We start from the raw sequence: 10,526 nt of genomic DNA, 5'->3' as shown, positions 1-10,526 counted from the left end.
AGCACCCCAGCAGCTAACTCCTGGTCCCCTTGACAAGAACGGTGTCACTACATGCCCACGTGGCTCATTATGAGTCAAGGAGAAAGAGAATGTGGGATTGGTTTAGCCTGAGATCCGAAGCAGCAGGTTCACTGCACAAAGTCAGCTGGTCATAAAGAAGGTGAAGGCTCTCCGGAGCCCACAGTGTTCCCACCACATTGCTTGTTCTCGGGACTCCACCCACCAAGGGCTTTCTCTTTGTCTTACTCAGTCCATCCGAGAACTCTGTGAGTGGAACTCAGTGCAGATGCATCAGTCACACATCCACCTCTGCAGCCCTGGCTTCCTGGAGACCAGTGTGGCGTCCCTAGGCCCAGGGGAATCCTCCAGATATTTCAGTGTGTGATACCATCTTGTTACACTTCAGGTGTGAGCACATACCATGATACTCCTCTCACAATTGAGGAATGCAACCTATATAGACGCCATTATGATAACAGGGTGATGTAGGAGAAAGAACCCTTGAAGAAGTTCTGGGACAGCATGAACCCTAAAGTGTCTCTCTAGACCCCCTGCTACATTGTTGGTGCTGGCATAGTGCATGGGTGGCCTGGAGTAGGTGGCAGTGGCACCTCCCCTTCATCCTAGCACTGGGAAGCCTAAAGCAGGAGGACCTGGCATTTGGAGGCCAGCCTGTGCTACATTCTGAGACCCAGTCTCAAAAAAGAAGATCTTCAAACTGGGGGTGGTGGTGGACACCTGTGGCCCCAGCATTAAGGGAGTGAGGGGAGGAAGATCAGGAGTTCACGTCATCAGCTTACAGGGAGTCCAGGCCAGTCTCAGAGACAAAGAAAATCACAAAATCCAGGCTGGTCTTGGGTGGCACATACTTTTAATCCCAACACTCAGCAGGCAGAGGCAGGTGGATCTCTTAGTTTGAGGCCAGAGTGGGCTACATAGAGAAACCCTGTCTCAAAAAAACAAAAAAGAAAAAAAAATTGTAAATCTAAAAGAAACGAAAGTATGCCTCTCCACAATCACATGGTTTTTGTTGTTGTTGTGGGTTTTTTGTTTTGTTTTGTTTTGTTCTTTTGTTCTTTTGAGACAGGGTCTCTACATAGCTCTGGCTGTCCTGGAACTCATAATGTGGAACAGGCTAGCCTTGAGATCTGCCTGCCTCTGCCTCCAGAGTGATAGGATCAAAGGCGTTCTCAGCCCAATTTCACATTCTTGAAAGTGATAAAATGGGTTTGAGCCATTTCTCCATCTGGAGAGGGGGGATGAGGGTGGTGCACACCTTTAATTCCAGCACTCAGGAGGCAGAGAAGCAGGCATATGGATCTCTGTGAGTCCAGGCCAGCCAAGCTATGTAGAGACCCTGCCTCAAAATCAAAAGACAAAACAAAACAATAGGACAGAGAATGAATGAAAACTGATCATAGTGGGAGATGAACTGAGTATAGGAAAAGCAATAAACTTTACCTATCACTGGGTGGATCATTTGGAATGTGAATTCTATCTCCAAATGCCGTCAAGACAGACCAGCTCTGTGTCCACTGATTTTCAACAGTCATACAGCTGTATAACCAGAATCACACTTAAGAGAAAGGGTTATGTGTAGTCCACCTAATTTGAGCACTCTAGAAGCTGAAGCCTGATGATGTCCAGTTTGAGCACAGCCTGGGCTACATAGGGAGATCTTGTCTTGTGGAAGGAAGGTGAGGGAGAGAAGGAGGAAGAAGGAAATGGAAGGAAACAAGATGCCCTCCCCTCTCTGAAGACCAGGGTGGCAGGTGGGTGAAAGAACAGGTTTGGGGCTCCCAGGGACACTGAGGCCAGGGGAGGGGCTGAAGTTTGTGAAGTTAGGGTAACAGTGGTGAGGAGTGCTGATCTCAGCTTTGCCTGCTCTGTGCTCAAGCCAGCAACCTCACCAAACTGCCCTAGCCTTCCAAATCTCCACCTTCTTGAGAATTCCATGGCCACCCCAACCCTACCTCTCCTGGGGCTGTGAAGGGCTCTGCAGCGCTCTCCACCCAAGGCTGACTGGCTGAGGGAAGATGGTAACAGTGGGCAGGAGGTGGGAGGGAGCCTCGGTTGGAAACTGGTGTCCATGAGCTCAAGGCTCCCGGGATGAGGGATGGATCATCCAGATGAGAGACGGCAGCTGTGACTGGACAAGGATGGGGAGAAGGATGTTTCCTTCACCAGAGGGTGAACCAGAGATGGCAAGGAGACTAAATGGAGGCAGAGGACATGGGCCAGGAAAGGACCTGAGTAGCCTCAGGGAGAGAAGGGCGTGGGAATAAGGACAATCAGATGCTGTCTCCAAAATCGAGCCCTAGGGCTCCGGAGAGACGGCTTGCTGCTCTTGCAGGTGCTGTTACAGTTCCTGGCACCCACGTCAGGCAGCTCGCCACTCCAGCTTCAGGGGAGGGACGGGTTCCTCAGGCTTCCGAGGACCTGAGCATGTGTGTGGTGTGCGTATACACACAAATAAAAATGTAAAAATACAAGAAACAAGAAGGGAAGTGTCTAGAGCCTGAAGAAGAAGCCCACCACATCCTCTTGACCCTCCAGGGCTGGGAACGCCTCTGTCAGCTCATCACGGGCCCTTCAGGACCGGCTCGGTCTGTCTCCAGCCTGGGCTGGCCACAGACTTTCTGCTGTCTTACTCAGAGCACTCAACCTTACCAGCTTTCCCAGGAGCCAGCTTCCTCCACACCTTGATGTCTTCTTCACACCCTCTTCCAGGACGCCATCTTCCCGGAAGTTCTCTACCAGTGCCCCCTAGCCCTTGGAAGCTCAGCTATTTTTCTGACCCCTGTTCCACTCCCCAGGGTTTCTGTCCTTGATCAGTTATAACTCCATGATCCCACATACCACAGCCACCGAAATGTCAGTCTGCACTGGGAGTGTGATTACTGCGCTTTACTGAAGTAAAAACTCGGGCTCTTGGTTTTCTCAACTCTGATACATCTGATTGACATCCTACCCCCCAGTCCCTTTAACACTGGTTCCATCTTTCCCGATAACCTTCTGATCAAAAGGAGACAAAATTTACTGCCAGGCCCAAAGACATCGGCAATCATCCATGTCTAGTGTCTGGTGGTCTCAAGTGTTCAGCTCCCCCCCCCCTCTCTCTCTCTCTGACACAGGGTCTCATGTAGTTCAGGCTGGTCTTGAACTCTCTATAGTTGAAGTTGATCTTGGACTTCTGATCCTCCTGCCTCAGCTCTTCACGTCTATTGCCCTGAGTGCTAGGATTAAAGACATGTGCTACCACTCCAAGCTGAACATTCATTCTTGGAAGCCCTGGGCTACCACATAAAAAGTCCAGGGGTCTAGCAGAGAGAACACGTGGAGAAGAGAGCTGAGGTTTCTTGGAGAACAAGGGTCCAGACATCCAATGACCCAGCTGGGTCCAGCCGTCTCCCCATCAGTTGTGGGCTGAGCAACCGCAACTGAGCCTTCTGAGACCCTGGGCAAATTAAGTTCCTCCTCCCTTAGCTTATTCCCCTGAGTATGGTGGTTACGGCTATGCAAAAGTATCTAATGCAGTTCTGTTCTGTGGGTCTGTTAATAAGCCCAAACACAGATGCAAAGGTACAGGACACCCACAGTTGAATTCACCAGGCAGCCATCCTCACAGCATGGGTGGAGGCTCACCTGAGGTCACATTCTAGCTCCATCATCTGCCCACCTAGCTCCTGGAACCCCTTCAACAAACCATGAGAGCTGGGTATGGCGACTCACATCTCTAAGCTCAGCACTCAGAAGGCTGAAGCAGGAGGATTGTCACAAGTTAGAGGCCAGCCTCGGCTACATACCAAGACTTGCTCTCAAAACAAAACAAGAAAGCAGCCAAGCGGTGATGGTGCCTTTAATCCCAGCACTCGGGAGGCAGAGCCAGGTGGATCTCTGTGAGTTCGAAGCCAGCCTGGGCTACAGAGCAAGATCCAGGACAGGCACCAAAACTACACAGAGAAACCCTGTCTCGAAAAACAAACAAGCAAACAAAAAAAAGCAAGAAAGCTAGGTATAATCACAACACTCATAGGTTCAAAGTGATAGGGAGTTTAGGGTCACCACCCACTAGGTGGTGGTGACTCACTGATCCCCCTCACCCCTAACTAGAGCAGGGGTCAACCTTCCTTCTACTCTCCCTGTCCTTTCCTGAACCCAAACAGCACAAACTTCCGATTCCCAGATGACAGGCAGCCATCCAGCGTCTGGAGGAAGTGGTGCACACACCCTGCAGGTCTCTGAAGGAGGCAGCAAGCTTGTTTGCACTGGCCCGTAGCAAATGAACCCCCACCCCGAACTACACGGAAGGGAGGGAGGGGTCACACAGAGGCCAAGTAGGCAGGTCCAGCATTTGTGTGTCAGCAGCAGTGGGTCCGGAGGGGATGAGGGCATCTGGAGCCCTCTGTAGTTAGAGGGCGTTTGTGGGTGCAGATGACCGCTCCTCGGAAACCCCAGGGTCCTTCACCATGGATCTGGCAGCAGTTCCCAAAGCCGAGTGCCACTGGAGTCAGATAAGTCCGCTGAGAAGATGCTGGGGCCTGGAGGCCCAGAGCCCAGCGGTGGACCCCCACTCAAGGCCTCCAGCCAGTCCAAGGAATCTGTGAGGGCCCTTGGAGAAGGGGACAGGGAGCTAGAAGGGGATGGGAGTGAAGAAGAGAAGACGGAAGAGAAGCCTTCCGAGTCCGGGGAGGGAGACAGCACGTCAAAGGAGCCAGGGAAGTCCAAGGGGATGGGAGGCAGCAGGTCTGCAGGAGGAGTGTGAGCTTTAGCGGGGGCAGGTCCTGCTCACTGCTCTTCCCAGCCCATTCCTCCCTCGGACCCAGGAGTTCCCAAGTCCAGCTCCTCCCCTAAACGTGGGGGCTCTGCTCCTACCATCTGGCTCCACTTGGTCTTCAAGGATGTCATCGATGTCCCGGTTCGGAAGCAGCTGTGGATGAGCACACGACATGTGACCCCGGGTCCGGCTTAGGTCCAGAGCCCAGTCCCCGGGCACGCCCCAGCCACGCATCCCCTTCCACCTGCGCCCTATGGATCGCTTCCTGCAGCTCCTCCTCCAGAGTCAGGCTGGCTGGAGAAGATGTTGGAAAGGGAGTTGGAGCTGGAAGTAGAGCTGAAGCTGGAGCTGGAGCTGGAGCTGGAGCTGGAGCGAGAGCTAAAGCTGGAGCTGAAGCTGGAACTGGAGCCGGAGCTGGAGCCGGAGCCGGAGCTGGAGCTGGAGCCAGAGCTAAAGCTGGAGCTGAAGCTGGAACTGGAGCCGGAGCTGGAGCGGGAGCTGGAGCCGGAGCTGGAGCGAGAGCTAAAGCTGAAGCTGAAGCTGGAACTGGAGCCGGAGCTAGAGCTGGAGCGGAAGCCGGAGCGGGAGCTGGAGCCAGAGCTGCCCTCAGGGGATCCGCAGCTCCAGAAAACCTCAGCCTACGAGTCGCCGCATTTGCCTTTGCCTAGAACCAGGAAAGATGGGAGTTCCATTATCCCGGCACATCAGGCGTGGCTCTGCCCCCTGGCCCTGACACAGCCCTTCCTTGGCTTCACCCCAATGCTTTTTATTTTTTAACGTTTTATTTCACTTTGTGTGTGCATATATGTGTACATCAGAGGACAACTTTCAGGGTTAGTTCACGGCTCCCACTTTATGGGTCTCAGGGATAGAACTCAAGTAGTCAAGCTTGGCAGCAAACGCTCATTCTCCCCAAATAAGCTTACGGGCCCCGCTCCTATCCTTTCCTTGGCCTCTCTCCCTTAAACCACGCCTACCGGTTCTGACTCCAGCCGGCTATCAATGGTTGGCCACGCCCCCCGGCTTTAGCGGCCTCCCTTAAGACCCGCAAGTCGCACCTCCTTGCCAACATTTCATTGGCTATTCTTTCCCAAGGTCTCGCCCTATTCCTCCTTCTCTTCCCTTGATTGGTCCGTGCGTGCACGGCCCCGCCCTCACCGTGCCCGACCGCCGGGCTGGTCCCAGCGTCTTGGGCTTGAGGCGCGGCCAGGGAGCAGCGGCCTCTTTGTCCTCACGCCGGGGTTTCTGCCGGTCTCTGGGCGGGGCGCCACCGCGCATGCGCTCCAGGAGCATCGCCTTGGTCCCGGAGACTGGGAGTCCCCGCAGGCGCAGCTGCTGCCGGAGCTCGGAGACCTGAGGGGCGGGGGCGGGGGAGGAGGTGCTGGGCGAGCATTTGGGAGCGAGGACTAGGGAGCCAGCAGGCAGGAGCCGGAACCCAGACCGATGGCCCCAGAGCAGGGGCCGTGGGTTTGCAGGTCTGGGGCCAGCCCTGGGACACTGCAACTCCAAACTCACCGTCAGCTCTTCCAGTTTAAGGGTCTGGAGTTCCAGCTTGTGTGAAGGGGGTGAGGGACTGGAGTCTCCTGATGAGGAGGGCTTCATCCTAGCAGCCGGCGTGAGGGGGTGAGGAAAGGATAGGACGGGGGCAGAAAGGCCGTTAGGGACCTTAAAAACAGGAGCCTCGGAGGATGCGGGAGAATGAGGACCTCTGGACCTCCTGTGGGCCAACAGGACTGGGTTTGTGGGTGTGGGAGATGTGCAACCGTGGTGTCTCCGGCCGAGGGCTGGGAGCATGCACAGCCAGGGTTCGGGGGGGGGGGGAGAGGGTTCCAGGGCAGGCTCCTCTCCCTTGCACTCTGGGTTTGAGGGGGGGGGGAGCTGAGTTTCTGGGTCCCTGGAGAATAAAAATGAGAGTCCTACCGAGGGTGTGGCCTCTGTGAGTTTTTCTCTTCCCACAGAGGTGGCCCCGGGGGACCCAGGGTTGACCCCTCCTCTTGGAGATCTGCCCTAGGCCCTTGGCTCCGTTCCGGAGGCATGTACAGGTGATATGTCAAGTTCCCCCTGACCTTGGGCTCCTTCCAGTGTTGAGAGTTCCTGGAAGATTCCTGAAAGAGCAAGTGAGGCCAAGCTTGGGGATTTGGTGGCCCACCACAACTGCCATCCCAGCACCAGGGAGGCCGGGGCAGGATGGAGAGTTCAAGACCAGTCTAGGCATGCAGTGAGCTTGTCTCAAAAACAAAGAGAAAAAACAGGGACGATGCTTCAGCTTGGTCCCCACCTTCCTGGCCTATGAAAGGTGTAGTGTCAGCAGTGGCGAGAACCAGGGCTAGACCGACTGGCTGTCCTGGGCACTTGCCCTCTGTCACAGCTCACCTTCTTTGGAGACCTCCAGGGACAATAGGCTGGCTCAGGGGACACGATGCCAGGGCTGACCAGGAAGGAAGCAGGAACGGGGGGCAGAGCTGGAGCCAGAGCTGGGCCTGAGGCTGAGATCCACGGATCTGAAGCTGAAAAGACAGCGGAGGACCCTGAACAGACCAGCAGACAGCAGGCTGGAGAGGATGGAGCGGGACTACCGGAAAGGAGGGCCAGCCTGGAGCAAGGAGCATAGCCCAAGTTGTCCAGCTGGGTTCCTGGACACACTTTTGAGAAAGGAAGAGAGTTTTATCCTCAGTCAGCAAGGGGTCTGTTTGCTTCAGATCACAGCTATCTAGTGTATTCCTGGGACAGAACCAGGTGATGCCTGTACCCCTGATCCCAGGGAAATGGACGGGCCAAAGAAACTATATTCGGTTAGCTGAGTGTGGGAGAGGCTGTGATACCTGACGCCACCAAGGAAAGATTGGGGTGTCTGGGGTGAGAAAACTGGGGAGACCTCGATGGGTGGGGTGGCCCAACTGACTCCTGAGTCCTCTGCAAGTGACAGCTGGGATTTCACTGTTTTGAGGCAGGCATGGTCCTTGGGGACTGAGGCCACCATCCCTTCCCTTCGGGGGCCCACACTTACTGCAGTCTTGATTCCGTCTGTGGATCCGAAGCTGCAGGACTGTGTGGAAGGAAGAGGGAGGGGGAGGGAGTGTCCGAAGCCTGGTTGATGGGTGGGAGCTAGGTTGTTGGCGGGACACACGTGCCCAGCCCCTTCACACACCCGGGGCGGGTGGGCGGGCGGGCGGCCTATTCCCGCTCCCTTCCCAGGGCCTCTTGCCTGCTCCTGCCAGCAAAGCATCTTGGGCCAGAGCCACTCCTGAGGCTGAAAGCCAGCCAGCCTGCAACCAGGAGGCAGCCATGCTCCTGGCCCCACCTGCCACTTCAGGAGTCTGTGCCCACCCTGGTACAGTCGCCATCTTGCCATCAACACCTCGCTTCCTTTTACCCCTGCATCCCCCCTCTGTGTTACCCCTGCCGTTCCCCGCAGCCAGCACCCTGCAAACCTACCCCTGAGGCTCCAAGCCCTCTGGACTGGTTTGCACATAAGTCGCTTTCTTGCTTCCAGAGCTAGCCTTTACATGATTTTCCACCCTGGCTTACTCTTCCCTGGCATGCATCCACATGAATGCTACTCACATACTCAAGACCTGACCCTCTGTTCGGGAGCAAAGATTTTCCAGTGCACATTTCTGCTGCTCTCTTGAGTGTTCAGAACTCTTTGAATTGGCAACAGACCACGACTAATAACACTTTCAAGGCTTGATTGCTCTTGGTCCCCCAGCCATGTACCCACGCCACTCAGGTCCCACTCTGCTCTTCTGCTTTGCCTAGAGATCAGTTTAAGTCCTTTGCAACATAGGCAGTCTTGGGTGTCCCCACTTACAGCTTAGCAAGCCATGTGCACACTCATCCCCCACTTTACTCCACAGCATGAATGACCTTGTGCGTGAGCTTTCAGGGGTCCCTCCACCCACCCAGGAGGAGTGTCACTGGGACCCTGGGCCCTGGATCCAGGACCCCTCCCCACATGCTCTTAGACAAGCAACCTCTCACCAGAGCGGAACTTGGAACGGATGATTTGGGAGCGCTGAGAGGAGGCTGCCAGGGTCATTGCCAAGGCTGGGGTGGAGACCTGGACAGAGAGGAAGACAGGGCCGCCGGGGAGCAGGGTCAAAGTGGATGACAGGCCGTTGTCATTTGGGGGAAATTCGGGAGAGACCGTAACTGATTAGAGACAGAAGTACTGGGCCAGATCTTCTGGGGGGGGGGGGGGTCTTACGTATCCAGGTCTAAGGGAGGGCAGCTGGGCCCTAAACCCCTGGGTCTGAGGAAGGAGGGCTGGGACCAGGACCCACAGTGCGAGAGACCAGGGATAGGGCTTGGACACTTAGGACTGAAGTAGAGGGCTGAGGCCTTGAGTTCTGGGCTTCAGGACTAGTCGTTCTTGCTCAGGTCTGAAGGAGGGCTGGGGCCTGGAGTTCTGAGTCTTAAGCAAGAGGCCTGGAGTTTCAACTCCTGGACCTTGGTGGTATAGGAAGGACCTGAGTCATGGACTCCTGCATCCTAAGGACAGCATTGGAATCTGGACCTCTGGGTCTTTGAAAGTGCAGGAAGCGGTCGTCTGGACTCTGAATCCTGAAGGAAAAGGAGGTTAAGGACTAGAACTCCATGCTCTTAGGGACTAGAATCCAAGATTCTGGGTCAGCAGGGAATCAGGGAGGCTGACTGACGGGTGTCTGGGAAACGCAGGGGTTCCTGCAACAGACACCTGAAACAGAATGGGTTGAATGTCATGCACCAGGCTCTGTGGGAAAGGTATTTGGACCAGGAAGGGAACCCGAAACGGCGAGTGAAGGGTAATAAGGAGGGGTCCCTGTCTCCACCCCAGGGGCTTCTCACCAGGTGGGCTCCGCTCAGCTACTCAGCTGTGCCTTGAAGCGGGTGGAGTCTTGAGGACCGGGCTGGAGACCTCAGGCTCCGCCCCACCAGCCTGGGGCCGCCCTCGACTCCCCTTTCTGGGACGAGCGGGAGCCCTGGTAGCGGGCCATGGATCAGAAACCCTGTCGGGACCCAGAGAAGGGGCGGGGCAGACACGCGGGGAGGACCGGGGCGGGCTCACTTCGAGGGTCCCCCTACTGTCTCCGCCCTGGCGTCCCGGGCTGTTGGGTTGGGTGGGGCGGCCACAGGCGACAGACGGGAGCAGGTGCAGGGGCTGGGACCAGGGTGAGCAGCAGCGGCAGGTGGTCGTGTTCAGACCCCGCCGGCAGGTGCCACCTGTTCTTTTCTCCTGACACAGCAGAAGGTGTCAAATTCCGAGGAGGGGAAAGTTCAAACAGGAGGCCCAGACCCCTGCTTCTAAGAGAGGAAGGGGCAGGAGTCGGGACTCTTGGTCTGGGAGAGGAGGGCTGGGGCTTGGGCCGCTGGGTAAGGAGGAGAGCTGAGGTCTGCATTCTTGCATCTGATGGAAGAGGACTAGGACCCAAGGGTCTCTGAGCGTAAAAGGTGCTGGACGAGGGAATTCAGCAGTGTCACAGTAGGTAGACAGCAGCGGAAGAACCGGGGGAGAAGGCTGGTTTGGATTTTGTGGGTAGGAGGGAGCTGGCCCGTTCTGGCTGGCAGTACACAGGGTCTGATACTCAGCAGAGCACGGTCTGGGCTGTGTTCCGAGGTGTGTGGCCAGAGTTCAGTGCTCCAGGGTCACATTTCGTGCTAGAGGGCAAGCTGAGGCCATTGCTAGAAATATCTCCCCAAACTCGGCAGACACCCAATGTTTCAAGCATAGGCCCTGCTACCTTAAAAACCATCTTCTCTAAGGCTCCCA

At 55.8% G+C, this 10,526-nt stretch overlaps 1 protein-coding gene across 1 annotated transcript; it reads right to left on the bottom strand.

Moving 5' to 3' along the window:
* Positions 1–854: 854 nt before the first annotated feature.
* On the bottom strand, positions 855–10,395 carry Mamstr (MEF2 activating motif and SAP domain containing transcriptional regulator). The gene is made up of 11 exons (XM_016000518.3): positions 9,605–10,395; positions 9,247–9,340; positions 8,759–8,837; positions 7,785–7,823; positions 7,151–7,284; positions 6,698–6,882; positions 6,293–6,380; positions 5,936–6,130; positions 5,022–5,441; positions 4,876–4,930; positions 855–4,748 (listed from the first exon to the last, which is right to left on the bottom strand). Exons 2-11 carry the CDS (start codon positions 9,265–9,267, stop codon positions 4,465–4,467), a joined length of 1,500 nt encoding a protein of 499 aa, XP_015856004.1. The 5' UTR covers positions 9,268–9,340; positions 9,605–10,395; the 3' UTR covers positions 855–4,464.
* Between the last annotated feature and the right edge of the window lie 131 nt (positions 10,396–10,526).

Source organism: Peromyscus maniculatus, chromosome 1, assembly GCF_049852395.1.
Source record: "Peromyscus maniculatus bairdii isolate BWxNUB_F1_BW_parent chromosome 1, HU_Pman_BW_mat_3.1, whole genome shotgun sequence".
Taxonomy (NCBI): Eukaryota; Metazoa; Chordata; class Mammalia; order Rodentia; family Cricetidae; genus Peromyscus; species Peromyscus maniculatus.
Note: the sequence above shows the minus strand (reverse complement) of the source record. Positions and strands in the feature narration are given on the sequence as shown.

Bases quoted from the DNA above. Each gene is read 5' to 3' on its own strand.
- Mamstr (XM_016000518.3), bottom strand. From the start codon at position 9,267: ATGCAGGAGTCCATGACTCAG. The intron at 6,131-6,292 runs GTGAGTTTGGAG...CCCGCCCCTCAG, and splicing joins TTAAACTGGAAGAGCTGACG to GTCTCCGAGCTCCGGCAGCA. The intron at 4,749-4,875 runs GTAGGAGCAGAG...CTCCTCCTGCAG, and splicing joins AGACCAAGTGGAGCCAGATG to ACCTGCTGCCTCCCATCCCC.